The 20040-nt window shown below is 50.1% G+C and overlaps 1 protein-coding gene across 2 annotated transcripts in view; it reads right to left on the minus strand.

Annotated features, from left to right (window-relative positions):
- LOC119445701 (uncharacterized) overlaps positions 1-20040 on the minus strand; it is a 72759-nt gene that overhangs the window by 21226 nt on the left and 31493 nt on the right. Inside the window, exons 5-7 of one of the 2 annotated variants that reach the window (XM_037709985.2) lie at positions 10395-10435; positions 1955-2047; positions 494-578 (exon numbers count right to left, since the gene is read on the minus strand). In XM_037709985.2, coding sequence (XP_037565913.1) covers positions 494-578; positions 1955-2047; positions 10395-10435 — 219 coding nt within the window. Of the gene's footprint in view, positions 1-493; positions 579-1954; positions 2048-10370; positions 10436-20040 lie in introns of both variants that reach the window. The other variant, XM_037709984.2, reaches the window with a different exon arrangement.

Below are 20040 nucleotides of genomic sequence, written 5' to 3' on the forward strand. Positions count from 1 at the left end.
TCTTACTATGGTACTCGGTTCTCCATTTGTCAGAGTGTAACGAGCGGTACTCATTTTTGCCGACGTTCCGGTGTTGAAGTAATTTCTTTGGAGGTGAGCTGCTATTAAAAGAGTCTATACTTTCTTTTCCAAACATTAGGTTGAATTTTATTGACGTGCGTAGTATTGTTTTCAGACTAAGATTTAATACGCAACTTACTTTATAATAAGAAGTCCCCCGGCAGCTCAGTTCGAGGAAAAAATTACGAAGCGAAATCGATTCTGTGAAGTAGTTCACTTGAGAGCCATGGTTTTCTCGACTTTTCAAGGGGTCTACTGGTAATCAAACAATCTGGCCTTCAGTGAATGCTCGCCGATGTACTAACAAGAAAAGGGAAAAACTTAATTTTCAGGCAATTTAGTTTAACATGAAAGTGCGCTCTTATTTTCGTCCTCTTGCACTTTGACAGAGCCGCAAAAGTATACCGACGCTAAGTGATTCCCAAACACTTACCATGTGTTTCATCCTCTGGGTAGATTTTATTCATAATTTGGAATGCTCCAACGCATTGCCCGTGGAAACAGGAACCGTGTGATTTCTAGAGGGCAAGAATACAATGGAACCAAATTAGAAATTTATTTCTGTCTCACCGGAAAGCTGATTCAACATGTGTATGGTCACAGTCACAAGTAACTGCCAAACATAACTGCAGCAATACAGACATCTCTGCCGCTGACGTGGCTTTTCTCATTCTACTCTCAACTCCATTATTCTTGTTTCCCATCTTTAGTGTCGGGTGATGTAGGGTAAATACAGATAAGAAATACACAAGGCGCCAATCATCCTACAATTTGAACAACCCTCCAGTTACACAGGGTGTCCCAGCTAACGTTAACCAAGCTCTTAAAAAATAAAATATAAAATATGCGAGGACGCAACCAATGGTATTCTGTCAGCAGTGACTCACAGCACGAGGAGGATTTTTATTTTCATATTTGAACTGTAGATAATTAGATGAGAATAATTAACGAACTTCCTCATTACTCAATCGAGGGCGCGAATTTTGATAAAAATAGTAATAAGTGTGTTTTAAAACACCTGATTCTGTTCCTTGACGTGTACTATGTCTCGCGTAAATATATTTTCCGCGTTATGGAGACAACGCGCGAAGTAAGATAATAGCCGCACGATTGCGCGTCCGCGTGCCACGACAAGCGTTACTCGGAAGCGTTACTCAAAAGAATTAACTCTGCTGAATGCTTGGCTCAGCGGCCGCATGAGATAGGCGAGGCATGGGTATCGTCCTTGGTCGCCGCGAACTGCGAGCTGCCTTTTCCGCGTGATTCACCTATACAGCGCAGTGCGCAGCGGCATTGAGGAGGAGGACAAAGGCATTGAGCAATGTTTTTTTTTTTTTTCTTCCGAGCAACGCCTCGGCCCACTGGTGTCACCGCACACGGATGCGTAATCATGTGGCTATTTTCATATTTCCTGCGCCTTCTTTATAACGCGGAAAAAATAATTACGCATGGCATATAGCTCACTCAAAACAACTGAGTTGCGTGTTCTAAGACACAATAATTACTTTCCTATCAAAATTCTCGCCGTGAGTTCAGTAATGAAAAAATCGCTAATTTATATCATTGACTATTCAATAGTTCAATTATGAAAGAAAATCCTCCTCGTGTGGCACGTCACTGCTCACAGAATATCATAGGTTAAGTACTCCAATATTCTATATGTTATTTCAACGCTTGGCTAACGTTAGCGGTGACGCCGTGCATGTAGCACCGTGTAAATGACAGCATAATTCATCAATCGAATATATATTCCGGAACAAAAATAGACATGCAAATGACTAAATTGTTCGAAAACGTAGGGTACATCAGCCACATAATCAAATAATGGCTTTTAAAACCCGGCGCAAGACAGGCAAGCCTTGTTAAGTTGATGTTGATTTCGACCAGCGCTCACTCCTTCCTCGCAGGGCGTTCCGTCCGTTTCGGTCTTCACTTTCTTTTGGCCTTCATCAAACTGGCTGCAACTGTCGGTGAACACGACTTCGTCCTAGAGAAAGTTTGAAAAAAAGTTCACGTTTCCACTCAGTGACCGTGTTGAAACAGCGAATCGCAAAAAAAATATTTGATAATGCAACGTGTGATTAGGGATCGGGAAACAACATGATTGAGCAAAGGCAGGCAAGTGACCCTGATGTCAGCTCCTCTAGCACTTTAGCAGGTTGAAGAAACTGGAAAAGAAGGAAATGAGTTGCATGAGCGATAATGGTTGGGACAGGCCGATGCATGTGAACAGATGAAAAGGGGTGTCCGAGGACCGCTGTCGAGTCACAAATCTCGACTTTTATTTTTTTTTAAATAAGAAGAACGTAACGAGTTCAACATAAACTTGTCTTGTCGCTAATAAACATACTCGAAGAAAGAATGGGCACCCACCAAAAACAAAATTATAAGAAGGCGTTTCGGATCTCATATGGGAACGATGCTCACAAAAAAAAAAAGAAAACCGTAGGTTGAATAGGTACGCGCGAATAAATGGGTAAGGCAGCGCACATAAACAGACGAAAGCATGCCGTCATTGTGGATTAGTCTGCAATTGATCGTTTGAACTAGTATTGATTCTAGAGGAAGACACGCAGTTACATTCATTTCACAGGCTATCATAGAAAGAAAACAAATCTAACTTCACGTCCCATCTTGCTGTTTCAAATTTGTAACTGACGGGACTTCAATATTTTATGACCACTTGTTTAGTATATTGTGAAGCTGTAGCTAAATTTGCTTAACCAGAAGCATCTATAAATCATTATCTCGCAGCATTTTTTTGTGATTTGCTTTAACTACTCCCTTTTCTAATACCTAGAGCCAGGACAGTATGATAAGTAAATAAATAAATATTTATTTGCCTGTAAACTTGCCGAAAACAAAATTGGTATGCTTTAGAATTGGAATTTAGAGGATACCTACTGATTTACCCTATTTTTACACTCTCATAGTTGTTTTACATGAATATAAAGTCCAGTTAAGTGCGGGAACTTCGTAACACTTGGTAGTGCTCTAAAGCGGAAGCTTTAGGGACGTCGAGTCGAGTTCCACCATCGCCAGCAATTTGACCTTGGTTTCACCCCAGCTGCAACGTAGCCAACGTGACTGGCCGCGCTGAGCTCCGCCGCCACCGCCGCCGGTTTGGCGCACGCGCTCTCGGCAGCTGGGTCTCCGCCTGACCACGTGATTCACCGCGCGCCTGGCTAAAGCCCGCCCTCACACATACACACACATTCAGTGTTTTACCTCCGTTTCTTTCCGTTGCGTCTCTCGGCGTCGTCGGTGACGGCTCGAGATCTGGTGCGTCTCGAGCACGGCGTTTCGCCTTGGTGCCTCCCTCAGCGTCGACACTGAGCGACGCTGAGCGACGCCGGGTGACGAAATTCCAGAAAAGGCAGGGACAACGCTGAATTCGGGGTGACCTTAAGAAGAGTGCCGCGCTCGCCTAGTCAGTGCGAGCTTGGTCATGGATGAGAGCGAGGCCGGGCCGCATTCTGTGAGCGTTGCGCGAGGGCGGGAGGCTTTGAGCCGTCGTCGGCAAGCGGCGTCTGACCACACCGTGATGATGAATAAACATTTATTAGGCCCAAAATATATTGGTGGTGCCCACAGGTACCAGACGGGGTGGTTCCCTAGTTACGGGACCCATATGTTCCCAGCAGCTCCTGGCCCCTGTCCGTCAGTTCGAGCTGAATCGGTAGGGCGGGGCTGGATAACAAGGTCTCCCATCGCTCAAGGGGTTGGGGATTGGGGGTGTTGGCGGGAAGGGTAGGAGGGGGGGTCTTGAGTTCTGTGCACTCGGCCAAGATATGCGGCAGGGTGCCCTTTTCCCTTTTGCAAAAAGGACAGAGCGTATCATGTTCCGCGGGGTACATGCGGTTCATCAGTACGGGATGCGCAAGCGATCCCGCCTGCGCTCGACGCAGGATGGTCTGTTGTTGCCTGGTGAGTTTGGGGTGCGGTTCTGGCAGTCTGCACCTTTCCTCTCAGTACATCCGGGTAATGTCCCGAAAGCTGGTAACCGGGTGCGGTAGCTCTTCCGGCTCGTGCTCTGCCCGGATTGACATTTCTCGGGCATGGTAGTCAGCGATGGTGTTGCCTGCTACCTGCGAGTGAGCCGGGACCCACACGAGCTCTATGGCTCTTCCCGGAGGCTTGCACTTGGATAGAATGGCTCGGGCCGCGGAGGAGATTACCCCCCTGCGGAAGCTTCCGTAGGCTGTCTTTGAGTCGGTGACCACGGTGTCCACGCTCTGCTGTGTGAGTGCGAGGGCCACGGCCGCTTCTTCGGCAACTGCGGGGTCTGTTGTCTTCAGGGACGCGCTGACGATCAGCCTGTCTTTTGAGGTAACCACCACCGCTGCTCGGTCACTGTGTTTTCGGAGCGAGGCGTCCGCGTAGAGGACCATGGGGTTCTCTTCCAGCTTCCGGGCCATGGCTTTAGCCCGCGCGGTGCGCCTCTCGTCGTCCTTGCCTGGCATCATGTTCCGAGGAATAGGTTTGGATATCACCCGGTAAACTGCTCAACTAGAGAGGGTCCCGAATGCCAAGCGCGCGAAACTGAGACTGAGGAAGACTGAGGAAGAGGAAGACTGAGGAGACTGAGGAAGAGCGAGCCGTTCGGCTCGCAAAACGCCGGAAGCGGGACCACAACGTTGGTTACGCTTGTAGTGGACAGTGTGCATCGCGTCCGAAGAAGAAGAGCTCGACATCATGGCCGCAACATCAACCACTCAGGTGAGCAACAATAACAACAGCAACAGCTTGAGGCAACAACAACAACATCAGCTTGGTTTCCCGCCGAATAAATGTTTGCTTGTTCCGAGTCCGTCTGTTCTAAAAGTTGGTGACCTCGGACGCTTCCCGCTTTCCGCAACTATTCGTCCCGTCGCTTCTCTTCGACGTCATGGAATCAAACTTCCAAGACAATGCCACACCTTCCATCACCACGCTGAAGCTTCCCGAATTCTGGGCCGCAGATAGTGAGCTCTGGTTTCTTCACATCGAAACGCAGTTCCGCCGTCACCGCATCGCATCGCAGACGGTCAAGTACGACTATGTCGTGAGTGCGCTCAGCCCGACCACCAAAGCTTTGTTCCGCGACGGTTTGCTCATGACAACGCCTACGACATCCTGAAACGGGAGTTACTATGACGCACGACTGACTCCGAGTCGACAGGCATTCAACAGCTTCTCTCATTGGAGGAACTAGGCGACCGAAAGCCGACCGAGCTGCCTCGCCACATGACCCTGCTACTCGGAGGCAATACATCTTCAACGGACGCAAAAATCATCCGCGAGTTCTTCCTTCAGAGTCTACCGAATCAGGTACGGATGATTTTATGTGCCTCACCTACGGCAACGTCGATTGAAGACTTAGAAACAACGGCAGACCGGATCATAGATGCTTCCCATCCTTTCGTATCTGCCATCGACCGTTGTCAGACGCCAGTCTCGAGTCCGTTACAGTTAGAGCAGCGCTTTGACGAACTCAGCACTTCAAACGCACAGCTTGCTTCGCAAGTGCATCAACTACTGTGCTAGCTACCTTGCGTTTCTCTGCGGGTCGAGACCAGTCACGTCATCTCACGCCCAACCAAAGCAACTCCCGCTATTCCAATGCCGCTATTTGTTTGTACCACGCCCGATACGGCACTCGTGCACGCCCGTGCCGTTCACCGTGTAACTTTTCGGGAAACGGTCGGGCCAGCCACTGATGACGGCAAGTGCTACTGGCCCTACGTCAAGCCGTCTTTTCTTTGTCACCGACCACGTAACGAAAATTCGCTAGCTTGTAGACACTGGCGCATAAATTTGTGTGCTTCCGCCTACCTTTGACGACCGAAGACGACATCGCCACGACGCGTCCTTTCGCACTGTGGTCAACAGTTCTATTATTAGAACGTATGGCCAGAAATCAGGGACTCTTCATCTCGGACTGCAGCGTCCCTTTCCATGGCTATTCAACATCGCTGACGTCAGCGGCCCCATCATCGGTGCCGATTTTTTGTGGAGGTTCAACTTCGTTGTAGACCTGCGCCTATGCCGGCTGCTGGACTCCACGACAAACCTGTCGGTAAAAGGCATTACCACAACTGCACCGCCCTTGCGTCTCCTACAAGCACACAACCAGGTATCGACACCTTGGTCCACCATCCTACAAGAATTTCCAGAGCTATTTCAATCCCCCTCGCTTGATCGCTCAATCCTGCACAAGGTCACGCACCACACTGGCACGAAAGCCCACCAGTATATGCCCGACACCGCCGCTTAGCACCTGACCGCCTGAAAATGGCAAAACAGGAATTCTATCACATGCTTGAATTGGGCGTCGTTCGGCCTTCTGCTAGCCCTTGGCCGTCCACTTTACGCATGGTTCCAAATAAGACAGGTGATTGGAGGCCATGCGGAGATTACCGCCCGTTAAACAAAGTGACGATTCCCGAACGGTATCCTATTCCTCACATTCACGACTTCACCACTGCGGAACATGAATCCGACATACGTAAGGTCTTCGAACGTCTCCGTCAATACGGCCTCGTTATCAACGTCTCGAAGAGCGAGTTTGGCGTCGATTCCCTCGATTTCCTCGGGCGTCGAGTTGATCAACGTGGCATCCAGCCCGTCTCACTGCGCGTTCAAGTCATTAAACATTACCTGCAACCGTCGACCACAAAGAAATTGCGGCAATTTCTGAGCCTCATCAATTACTACCGCCGTTTCATTCCTCGTTGTGCATCCATCTTGCAGCCGCTGCACAGTCTGCTCTAAAAAAAACCCAAGCAAACACGCCTTTACTGTGGACGAGTGCTGCCGAAAGTGCTTTTGCCACTGCCGAAAATGCTCTCGCTTCCGCCACTTTTCTAGCGCACCCGAAGCCGGATGCGCCAATTTCCGTTATGGTGGACGTTGGCGCTGTTCTTCAACAGCTGGTTGACAACGCTTGGCAGCCCGTACATTTCTTCTCGAGGAAGCTGACAGTGCAAGAAACTCGGTACAGCACTTTCGGCCGTAAACTCCTGGCAATCTCCCTCGCAGTCCGCTACTTCCGTCATAACCTCGAAGGTCGCCTGTTGTTTATTCTCACCGACCACAAGCCACTGATTTATGCTATTACTTCCAACAATTCCTCACACACATCACTTGAAATTCGCCAGCTTGCCTATATTGCCGAGTTCACTACCGACATTCGGCCTATCAGTGGTACAAACAATCTCGTTGCTGACGCCCTGTCACGGATTCACATCAACGCAGCTGAAGTCGCTCGTTCCGGCATCGACTTCATGCGTCTAGCTACTGCTCAGCGCACAGACCTCTAACTTCTGACACTCCGAACTGCGAACAACTCCCTGCGCTTCGAAGAGGTCTTGCTACCTGGCTGCGACTATAGCATCATTTGTGACGTGTCTACGGATCGGCCACGACCGTATGTCCCACAAGAATTCTAACGACAGGTCTCCGACGCTCTATACTCCTTATCGCACCTAGGAGTGCGAGCTACGCATCGTCTTGTCACCTCCCGCTACCTTTGGCCCCGTATGAATTCTGATGTCCGTTGCTTGGCGCGGTCGTGCATCCAATGCCAGCATGCCAAGGTCAAAAGATACACCATTAGCACGTCGGGTCATTTTCCACCACCAGACATTCGTTTTAGCCAAGTTCACGTCGACATTGTGGGTCCGCTACCACCGTCAGTGAACCAATGTTACATACTCACTTGTATCGACAGATTTACCCGCTGGCCGGAAGCAACGCCGCTAAGCAACATCACTGCCGAATCTGCTGCACAGGCTCTTGTGCACACCTGGATGGCTCGTTATGGCGTGCCACACGCCATAACGACAGACCGAGGGAGACAAATCGAATCGTCCCTCTTTCGGGCTCTCTCCCGCCTTCCAGGCGTAACACGCATACGAACTAATACGGCTTACCACCCCAGTTGCAATGGCATGGTGGAACGCTTTCACGGTCAACTGAAGGCGTTACTGCGTGCGCAGGACTCAACAATTCCACGGACAGAGCGCCTGCCTCTGGTTCTACTTGGTCTTCGCACCGCGGTGAAAGAAGACACACAGTCTTCATCCGCAGAGCTGATTTTCGGCAAGACACTTCGCGTACCCGGCGATTTCTTTGCCTCGGAACCGACATCAGCTGAGCTACACTCTTAGGCCGACCGCATGCGAACTACTATGGCTACTGTCGTACCACCGCCGCTTCATCAGGATTGCAAGACCGTTTATATGAGCCCATCATTACTTTATACCGGCCATGCTTTCATCCGTCATGATGCCACTTTCACTCCACTGCAAGCACCTTACGAAAGTCTTCTTAAAATCCTCAAGCGCAATTCTAAGCACTTCTCTCTCCTTATTAACGGACGCGAAGAGACGATATCTATAGACCGTTTGAAGCCAGCTCACATGGATGCTGGCAACGCGACCTCAAGCAGATAAACCGCTCGACGGCAATTCCTTCATCGCTAGGAGGAGAGCCATGTAGTGGACAGTAAGCTTCGCGTCCGAAGAAGAAGAGCTCGACATCATGGCCGCAGCATCAGCTTAGTTGCCCGCCGAATAAATGCTTGCTTGTTCCGAGTCCTTCTGTTCTCACACGCTAATGAAAGGTGAACAAGTGAAATCAAGTCTTAACCAGGCTAAACCAAGCTTTCGTTTTGCATATCCAGGGTTAGATGAGCTAAGCTGCAGCCATTTTGACAACGATTTAACGTGGCTCGGTCTTTTAGTATATGCACTAGAATCAGAAGCGCCACTTCCTTGTTAATAAACATTAGGTCTTTTGTAACATCATTTGCAAAAATAATAATAATACATGCCTTTGCACACTTAAGCACGGATGCACAGTTGTTCTTATTTTCTTCTGCGCTTTGATAGCGCCAAATTGTTGAGATCTAGAAGAGCATGCTGAATCGTGTCGAGTATGACTGTTTTTCAACAACACTAACTTGTTCTTGTGTTTTGTTCTCACCTCGCTCAAGTTTATATTTATTCTAAATGTCCGTCTACGGCACTTCTGGAACTTCAAGTTCAAACACAAAAATGTTTCTCCTACAGGATTGCCGAATGTTGTCCCACGCTAAAATGTACCCCACCGTAGAATAAGATACGGCGAACAAGTTGATGTGTAAATATTTTCCATATATGCAAAAACAATATATGCTATTTTGCTGCGAGAACAAATTATAGCTTAGAGCACCATTATGCTATTGTCAAACTTCAGTTGTTTGCTGTTCTTTCTTTTCTCTATTTTCTTCTTTTCTTTTAAAAGTTATTGTGAGTTGGATTCCTGTAATTTCCTATACTTCGTGGGAACACATTGAAGGCAAGGTTTCAGGGAACACAAAACATCGGTAAGTTTAGTCGCCATTCTTTTTCGCTCGCTGATGTTGCCGGGCCCAGTCACGCAACCACGTTTCTTGAGTTTGATAAAGCGCAACATTATGGTGAAAAGATTATAACCACTACCTTTTCCCCCATATGACATCAAAGCATTGCTCACTATCTCCATCAAAACTTCCACTGAACGACAATTTGATGACCCCGACCATCGGCACCATCGCCTCTACAGACTTTACGCTTGTTTTCGCTTTCGGCTACCCGTTCGGCTTCGTAGAGGTCATGGAACGCTACTCCGTCAAGTACGGCTTCGCGTGCCGCACACTCGCCGATACCTTGAAAACATCGGAGGGGAACACACCCCGAACTGCTGCGTCTGGCACACTCCAAAGACTATAGACCACATACTTTGCATGTGCCCTCAATATGCGGCTGAGAGAAGGACGCTGAAGCATACTGTTGACCGTCTGGACTCCCACCGCAATATGGAGTAGGTATCGTGTACACGGCTACAGGCTGAGTATGCGCAACGCACCATGAAATATCCGTTGAACATTCTTCATTACACGGGCTTAGACATGTCCGGGCTGAATACTGTGCGAAATGCGATTGTACGAGAACGTTTTGCGAGGATGCACTGCTGCTGCCCGTAATGCTTTCATAGGGATCGTCCGCGTATTGAACAGCGTGGGTACTGCACTGCAACATACGCACCTGCCATCTAGCTCTCTCTTACCCTAAACCTGGTGAGGAGTAGGAGACTAGAATCAACCTCTACCGGCCGGCCTTTGCTCCTTTATCTGTGGTATATGAGAATACAACTGCACCTTTTTCGCAATGAGAAAATTGTTTTTGCTTTACCCTACTGCAAGGCTGACATAAAATAATATTGTCAATACGTTCCTTCATTATATATATATATATATATATATATATATATATATTTAGCCCCGGCATGTGTGGCGGAAAAGTTACCTTCTTTCGTTTCGTCCAGCTTACCTCCGGAAGGCTCTCAGACACAGGCAATGCCGAAGTGCTTCCTAAGGACAGAGAAATTACGGAGGACTTACATAAAGCATGCAACCAAAGTCACAGTGAGAAAAACTAGCGAGGAATGGAAAAGTAAGCATAAATGAAGGCATAAAAATTACAGCAAACATGTGCGACATTACAGAATGAGAACCCCATTTCCAGCGAAGCGGTTTATTTCGAGCAATGTTAGCTGCCTGTAATTTATTCACATACTTGAAAACGTTACCCGTATATGACTGTTCCCTTTAAAATCGTGCCTGAATAAAACGCTTTCCAACACTCCTGAAGGAATTGTAACAAAGGCAGCATTTCAATTCACACACAATTCCCTTTGCCAGGCCATTGGCTATAGTGTCCCCTCCACCCTCCATTCCTATTATAGCTAAAATCTTTCTCGGTTGTTCTCTCAGGGCAGCGCCATAAATTGTGCATTGCTAGTAAAATACACTTTTAAAGCTCCCGGATAACTTACATAGCAATTTTCTCCAAAGCCCGCAATTAGTCCTCGCACTTTCAACTTTGCCTACGAATTAGGCACACAAGCCACTTATTTTAGACAAATATAAACGAGCAGTCTTCTACGTTGTGACTGTCAGTGCCACTGAAGATTGGAGGATCACGCTCACGAAGCACCGCAGATCACATGACAGATGTGGGAGCGGGAGCAGCTCGCGAGGAGCCTGCGTCCTCGGTCATTGTGAAGGCAGATGGTAGCGAACGGCTGCGGAGTTCCAAGACGCTGAAGGGATGACCCCGCACCTCCACCAAATGCAACAAGCGTGTTCTCAGGTAGACTTGGTAGAGTACTAGACGAAGTGGTTAAACAAGCTGGCTCAGTTGAAAATCGACATAGCGCGAACCAAACGATCGTCACCGTCTTCTTCCACACTGGCAGAGAGCTGGTGCCGATGTGCTCCGGTACACTATGTATGTATGTATGTATGTATGTATGTATGTATGTATGTATGTATGTATGTATGTATGTATGTATGTATGTATGTAAGTATGTATGTATGTATGTATGTATGTATATATATATATATATATATATTGTAAAGGAGCGAACAGAGACAACACCCGTTGAGCCGGCTCTTCTATTCTCTCGTCGTCGTCTCCTCCCCCAGTGCCCGCCTTTGCGAGTGCCAGTGGCCACGCTCAATTCTTTACACCCGGCCACGCTGCAAGTTTCCGGTGTATTTGGAACTTAACCAGGTATTTAAGTCGTCATTTGTGAGCCATCCTGCGCGCAACCGGCTTCTATGGCGGGCGGCACAGGCTGTTGCGCTCTGGTATCTGGTCTCTGAGACGATAAGCCCGTCGGAGTTGACAACCCACGACAAGAGATCCTTGACACTGACCGCTGTTTGTAGCACAGAACCTTGTTGGTCACATTGATGCGGTCGGTCGCAATGCACCGGGGTTATGTACGAGGTGGCGTCTTCAATGGGGAGGTTAGTATACGTGTTAGTATGCGATGCAACTTGCGCTTATTGCAAAGTGGCCACTGACAGATCAAGGCTCCTCCAGGTGTTCTACGCAGTAGATCTTGTTAAAACTCCGCCTGCTGAACCGCCATCCTGGCCAGTATTCATGTCATCTACAGGAAATGACGCACGCGCCCTCGATCTGCATTGCGAAAGACGTAGGATAGGAACATCGGGGCCGCATGAGCAGGTCTTCAATGATGATGATCTCGGATCCGCTTAGGTCTTCATTAGTGGTGATCACCGCCGTGTTGGTCTCTTTGGCAACCTTGAGCGAGACGGCGCTAGGCGAGGCATGAACGTCTCCGCATCCGACCATGAGTGCTGTGAAGTCCGGAAATCTTGGTCGGACGGGTCTAGAAGTATGGCGTATTTTGAATCCGAGGACATATGTGTGTGGTCCTGGAGCGTTAGTGCTCCATCATCGCAGCTCGGCGACCCGTTGCGTGCAGTAGAGCTGTCCAAGCTTGAGGGCGAGATACGAGGTGATGGTCAGCCAGAAGCCACGACCTCGGAAGAAGATGACAGGCCCGCGGTGTCCACTGAGCAAGACAGCGGGTGCTCGTGATGATGAACTTCATTTCCCATGGCCGTCGTTCTATGCTGAACATAGCTTTCGGAAATCCTGACCACGGAGGCTGACTTGCGGTAGGTCACATGGGAAGCGGTGGTTCGCCGGGCGTTTCCCACGTGCTTGGATGGAGCCCATGGCTTCACCCGATGAGACGGCGCCTTCACGTGTCCATCCAATGGCGAGCTTGGAGGCCCCGTGGTTGAATGCTGTGGGTAGCAAGTGGTCTCGACCTCTGGTAACGAATGTGTCATGTCAATTACCAACGCAGAGTTAGCGTTCACATGTAGCGGCAAAAGCAGCCTCCACAGGGGGTCTGCGGCCGACCTCACTGCCGGAGGACCACAGGGTGCACCTGGCACAGCATCGAAGCTGTATCTTGCAGGAGCGTCGTGCGCAGAAATGCGGTGGTCGGACTCGCCACCGGCACAAGGAAGGTGGCCGAAAGCAGCTATTGGAGCAGCAGTCATTCATGCCAAGACCCCTGCTTGATGCCTTCGTAGTTGTCCCATGCCTTGGTGGCACCGCAAAGTCGTTTTTTTTCGCAATCAGCCATATTTCTTGTCCTGGCCAAGCATGACGATCTCCCAAGGCATTGATAGTTTCAAGCCAAAGCATGACGTCGTCTTGAAAGCCCCGGAACGCTGGTATTTTCATGAAAGCCGGTTGCAATGAAGCGTAGAAGGCGTTTCCAGGCAGGACGCAACCGTGGGCGGATGACAAGGCGGTTATCATACGCTGGAGCTGTCGTGTCAGCTTGGTGATGGCGTGGACGAGGGCATCGATAGATCCCTGTCCTAGAGCCGCCGAGGATGCTTGTACGCCGTCCCCGGACTGTGCAGTAAGTACTTGCGACGGTGGTAGAGCGGCGGGCTCCATACCTGAGGAAGCGTGTACGGCGTTCCTGGACAGGAGGAACCCGGCACGATGAAGAACCACGCGAGAAACACTTGAGGCTGGAACACTTCAAGGCACTTTGTTGGTCGACTGCCCTCTCGGCTGCGCCAATTGGAAAGGAGAGAACAGAAAGAACACCCGTTCACTGGGCCGGTTGTTCTATTCTCTCCTCGTTGTCTCCTCCCCCAGTGCTCGGATTGCGAGTACCCGCGGCCAAGCTCATTCGTCTGTACAATATACATTGTCACGGGTATACACTATTTACAAGGTGTATTTACAGGCGATGGATAAACAGTAGCTGAGAATGCAGAGAGGCTGTTTCCACGAACAGCACTTCGTCCTCTTCTCCGTCGTCGTCATTGTCTGCTTGCCTATACCGTAACACAACCCCCGGGGGAAAAAGCACCGTCCCGATGCTTCAGACGGGGCCATCGGTAAGGGCATAATAGGGCTTAAGCCGAGAGACGTGTACGACGTCAGGTGATGTGGAGCCGGGTGGCCCGATGGATGTCACTGGGATGATCTCATAGGTGACATTGGTCACTTGACGTAGAACGCGGTAAGGATCTTTGTAGCACGGAAGGAGTTTCTCGGAGAGCCCCACTCGTCGGCAAGGGGACCAAAGTAGTACCAGAGAACCTGGTGAAAAGTATGTCTCACGATGGCGGCAATTGTAAGCGTGCTTTTGAGTTTGCTGCGATGCCAACAAACGAGTACGGGCAAGCTGGCGCGCGTGGTCATCGTGGGCAATGGCGTCACGGGCATACTCTTTCCGGGAATTCCGTACCAAGGGGAGCGAAGCGTGAAATGGTAATTCAGGGTTACGACCCAAGAGCAAGTAATAGGGGGAACACCCAGCAGTATCGTGGCGTGACGAATTATTGGCGAACGTGACATAGGGTAGCGCTACACCCCAGTCCTTGTGGTCGGGTGAAACGTATTTCGATGGCATGTCAGTGATGGTCCGATTAAGCCGCTCAGTAAGGCCGTTGGTCTGGGGATGATAGGAGGTAGTGAGTTCGTGCTTGGTAGAACAGGAGTGTAGGATATCGGCGATGACTTGGGAGAGAAAAGTGCGGCCACGGTGGGTAAGGAGCTGTCGCGGGGCGACATGGACTAAAATGATATCCCGGAGTAGGAAATCGGCGACGTCAGTCGCGCAGCTCGTGGGAAGCGCCCGAGTGATGGCGTAGCGCGTCGCTTAATCAGTAGCCACAGCGATCCACCTGTTGCCAGAGCTGGACTCGGGGAAAGGGCCAAGGAGATCCAAACCCACGCGGAAGAATGGCTCAGTTGGAATGGCGATCGGCTGTAAATACCCGGCAGGAGGCATTGCTGGCTTTTTTCGATGTTGGCAGGGCTTGCAAGCAGCTATGCATCGCCGTACGGAGCGTGCGAGGCCGGGCCAATAGGAGCGGCGGCGCACGCGGTCGTAAGTGCGAGCAACCCCTAGGTGTCCGGCAGTAGGTGCATCATGAAGCTGCTGAAGCACGGTTAAGCGGAGGTGTTGAGGAACGACAAATAGAAGGGGAGGACCGTCAGGGTGAAAATTGCGGCGGTACAATATCGCGTCGTTGAGGACGAACCACCGTAACGATGGATCAGTGGGAGCAGATTCCATTCGGTCAATGAGGGTCCTCAAGGTATCGTCAAGGCGTTGCTCGTGGGCCATGTCCAAAAGCTGGGAAATGGAAAGAACACTTGCGGAAGCATCCATGACGGCGTTGGCGGGCGTGTGGACAACGTAATGGGACAAGCAGTCAGCGTCATTGTGTAGGCGACCAGACCTATACACTACAGAATAGGAATACTCCTGTAGCCGCAAAGCCCATCGTCCGAGCCTCCCTGTGGGATCTTTTAAGGACGAAAGCCAACAGAGGGCGTGGTGGTCCGTTACAATAGAAAAGGGCCTGCCGTATAAATAGGGACGGAATTTCGCTACTGCCCACACAAGTGCCAAACATTCGCGCTCGGTAATAGAGTAATTCCGCTCCGCAGGTGACAAAAGACGGCTAGCGTACGCGATAACACGTTCACGGCCGTGCTGAACTTGTGCCAAGACGACACCGATGCTGTGGCCACTGGCATCGGTGCGCACCTCTGTAGGGGCTGACATGTCGAAGTGTCCTAGAATCGGCGGGGTGGTGAGTATGGTGGTAAGGCGAGAAAAGGCGGCGGCCTCAGAGTCTCCCCATGAAAACGGCACACTTTTCTTCAGAAGATCTGTCACAGGGCGTGCTATGGTGGCAAAAGCTTCAACAAAGCGGCGGAAGTAAGAGCAAATGCCCACGAAACTTCGGACATCTTTTGCGGACTGTAGGACCGGAAACTCTTTCACGGCGCTAACTTTCTCCGGGTCCGGTCAGATGCCAGACGCATTGATGACACTTCCAAGGACTGTAATTTCACGGTGGCCGAAGTTACATTTCTTCGAGTTCAGCTGTAGACCGGCCTTGCGAAAAACAGCAAGTATAGCTGAATGGCGCTCAAGGTGTGTGCTGAATGTGGGCGAGAACACAATAACACAATAACATCATCTAGGTAGCAGAGACAAGTCGACCACTTAAATCCTTGGAGTAATGAGTCCATCATACGCTCAAAGGTAGCCGGAGCGTTGCATAGCCCAAAAGGCATAACCTTGAAGTGGTAAAGACCATCAGGCGTTATAAAGGCGGTCTTTTCACGATCGAGATCGTCCTCAGCGATTTGCCAATATCCGGACCGTAGGTCGATGGATGAAAAATACTGTGCCCCGTATAGGCAATCAAGGGCGTCATCTATACGAGGTAGTGTGTAGAGGTCCTTCTTCGTGATGTGGTTGAGGTGCCGGTAGTCGACGCAGAATCTTCATGTGCCGTCCTTCTTTTGACCAGCACAACAGGTGACGCCCATGGACTTGACGACGGCTCAATGATGTCTTTCGCGAGCAACCTGTCTATTTCCGTTTTGATGACTTGGCGCGCCGAAGCTGAAGCTCGGTAGGGTCGCCGGTGGATGGGAGGAATATCGCCTGTATGTATACGGTGGTTGACAAGTGACGTCTGGCCTAAGGGACGGTCGTTCAGGTCGAATATGTCCTTGTACGAAACCAATAAACAGCAGAGCTGGTCAGCCTCCACAGGTGTGAGATTCGGGGCGATCATTTTCCCAATGTCGTGGTCAGTACAAGTGGCAGACCGGAAAGGTTCACAGGACGCGTAGACGGCAAAAGTCTCAGCGCAGTGAACTTCTAAAGCAGTGATCGTAGCCAGGGGGATATCTTTAGGCAGAATTTGTTTTGTGAGCCCGAAATTCACCACAGGGAGATACGTGCGATTGTCTGTGACTCTCAATATTGTATGCCGGACAGTAACTTTGTGGCTGAGAACGATGGCAGTTATAGGAGCGGAGATGTAATCACCATCGGGAACTGGCGTAGATGGCGACATTTCAATGTATGTCAGGGCCTGTGGTGGAACGGGAACAAAATCAGTCTGTCTTAGGCGATTTTCTCGAGGTGTCGGAGGATCGTCCAGCAGAGGCAGGTCAAGACGCACAGTACTTGAGGAACAATCGATGAGCGCTGAATGGGCAGAGAGGAAGTCGAGGCCTAGTTGAGGTCATGTGGGGCATTGGTCAAGCACAGTGAAAAGGACGACAGTTTGGCGGCCGGAAATGCTCACACGTGCAGTACACAGTACGATCACGGCTACCGTGCTGCCGTCGGCGATTCGTACGACCCGAGTAACGGCAGCCGTAACAACTTTGCTTAAATGGCGGCAGAGGCGGCTGGTCATCATCGATATGTGCGCTCCGGTATCTAAGAGTGCTGTGACGGGTGTACCATCAACGTGGACGTCAAGAAGGTTATTTCTCGTAAACAGCGTCAAAGGAGAATTTTGCGGTGAATTCGACATTGCAGCACTACCCCAAGGTGCCGCATTGCCTAGTTTTCCGGCTGGGATGGTCCTGGGTAGGTCGGCGAGGGCGAGCGGTGAAGCTGGAGCGCACGTGGCTGGCGACGTTGAGGCAAGGGCGAGCGAGTATAGCGGCGAGGAGAGGTAGCGGCGTCGGAAGCGTCGTGGAAGCGACGGGGTGAAGAACTGCGGGGCGAACTTGTTTTCCAGAACGTGTTTCGAGGCGGGGACGACCAACGGCTACGGCAGTGACGGGAAACGTGACCGATTCGGCCGCAGCAGAAACAGATCGGCCTGTCATCAGGTGTACGCCAGTCCGATGGATTCCGGGCACTGTAGGGATAACGGGCACTGGAGGGTAGACTGTGATAGGACCGAGGCATAGGAGCAGGGCCGGTGTCAGAACTACTCAAGGAGCAGGCGCAGGGGAGACCCATATTAGCGATCTCCTGGCGAACCACGGACTGGATCAGCGATATTGTCTCAGCGGTATTGGTCAAAGACGTCTGTTGAGGCGAGACTGGAAACGCTGCTTCGAGTTCGCGGCGCACAATGCGGCTCACATTTTTACTTGGTGGTGGCAAGCAAGATTGGTCGGTTGGGTCGGTGCAAGAAAAGGTCACTGCAGTATTTGGAAGCAGTGTAAACTGATTATGTATATGGCGGCTCTTCGCCTCCTCTAAACGGCGGCATTCATTCATGATGGCGTCGAAAGTCGATATGTTTCTAAAGACCAGCATGTTGAATGCGTCGTCCGCGATGCCCTTCATAATGTGCCCAACCTTGTCCGCCTCTGGCATTGACATGTCGATCTTATGACAGAGGGCGAAGACGTCCTGAATGTAGGAGACATACGACTCGGTGGCAGTTTGGGCACGCGTGGCGAGTTGTTGCTTGGCGGCTAGCTGTCGACCGGTTGGATTGCCAAAAACGTCGGACAGCTTCCCTTTAAACAACTCCCAGCTGGTTAGCTCTTCCTCGTGTGTGTAATACCACGTTCGCGGTGTTCCGTCGAGGTAGAACACGACATTGGCCAGCATTATGGTGGGATCCCACCTGCTCACCTTGCTGATGCGCTCATACATCTTCAACCATTCTTCTGCGTCAACACCATTGAGGCCGTTGAACTTAGCGGGGTCTTGCGGCTGAGGTAGAGCAACGTACTGGATCTGCGTAGTCGGCGATGTAGCTGCAGACGCGGTGCCTGCCACTGGATGCATGTTCCCAGGCTGGGCGAGACGTCCGCTGCGGCGCTCCGTGGCGAAGACGCGTACCCAGCACCTCTCACCAAAAATGTCACGAGTATAAAGTATTTACAAGGTGTATTTACAGGCGATAGATAAACAGCAGCTGAAATTACAGAGAGGCTGTTTCCACGAACGGCACTTCGTCCTCTTCTCCGTCGTCGACATTGTCTGCTTGCCTACCATAACAATATATATGTTCCTGAGACCCGACCACAACTATGGGATACAATCGGTTTTCAAGGTGGTTTGTGATGGTTTACTGTCATGTTATGAACTTGAAAAGAATTTTTAAATTTAAATACCACGGTTATATGCGAAAAACTACGTCTCCGTGTACCTGCAAGAAGATTAATATCTTCATCATCTACTCTTGTTTGCTATGGTAAACACAATGCATTTCTGTGTTTAAACGCAGAGATGAAGATGGTAGTGCGTGTAGTGCATTGCCATGTTGGTGGCGCGTTGGTATTGTCACGTATTAGTGATTTCAAACACACCTCAAGGTTGCTTTCAGCTGTCTGGGACGACACAGATGTATAGAACAATTTAGTGTCAAATTCCTAGAAAGGGGATGAAAAGAATATGAGGAAACGGCTTATTTACCGTGGCACATGCACTGTATTTGATGCCCCGAATGAATATTTTGCTTAATCACCGCCGCGAGAATTTCGAAACAAGGTTGAAGGCAGTGTGCAATGAATTGTTCACGGGCACTTGGGAAGCGGTGGACCGAAGTGGTCGCCGTTTCCCAAGAGCCATTCACGTTATATATATATATATATATATATATATATATATATATATATATATATATATATAATGTAACGGATACGAAAGGCAGGTACATAAAGAGAGGAAGACGAAGAGAACGAAGAGCTTGAGAAGCCGGACTGCACTACGATCACACTCCTATCATCGTCCATCTCCTGTAAAATAAACCCATTTCTTCACAACTCGTCGTAACAGTTGTGATGGAAGGTGCTGGGTAATCTACACCCGAATACGGAGGCTGAACCACAAGTTCTTCGATGGAGCCGTCGCCTTGGTGGACTCGCACCGAATACACCGGAGTTGAATATGTCCTACGATGCAGACAAGCAACGGCCCATTCCAACTGCTGCGCCGACCAGTTCTGTTCAGCAACTGAGAGATGCGCGTCCCTTCGCCGGAAGACCGGACGAAGACGTCGAGGAATGGCTCATCCATTATCACCGGGTGAGTGCCGCCAACAAGTGGAACAGCGCTTTTCAGATTTCGAAGGTCGCGTTCTTTCTGACAGATACTGCGTTGGTGTGGTTCGACAATCACGAGGAAACGTTAACAACATAGGGCAGATTTGTTGCGGAAATCAAAGAACGATTCGGCGACTCCGCGACGAAAAAGAAAAGGGCGGAACAGACGCTACTGCAACGCGCGCAAGTGCCAGGCGATACCTGCACGACCTACATTGAGGCAATAATAAAACTGTGTAGGATGGTAGATGCTGGAATGTCTGAGGAAGACAAAGTCAGGCACATC

This window comes from Dermacentor silvarum, chromosome 3, assembly GCF_013339745.2.
Source record: "Dermacentor silvarum isolate Dsil-2018 chromosome 3, BIME_Dsil_1.4, whole genome shotgun sequence".
Classification (NCBI taxonomy): domain Eukaryota; kingdom Metazoa; phylum Arthropoda; class Arachnida; order Ixodida; family Ixodidae; genus Dermacentor; species Dermacentor silvarum.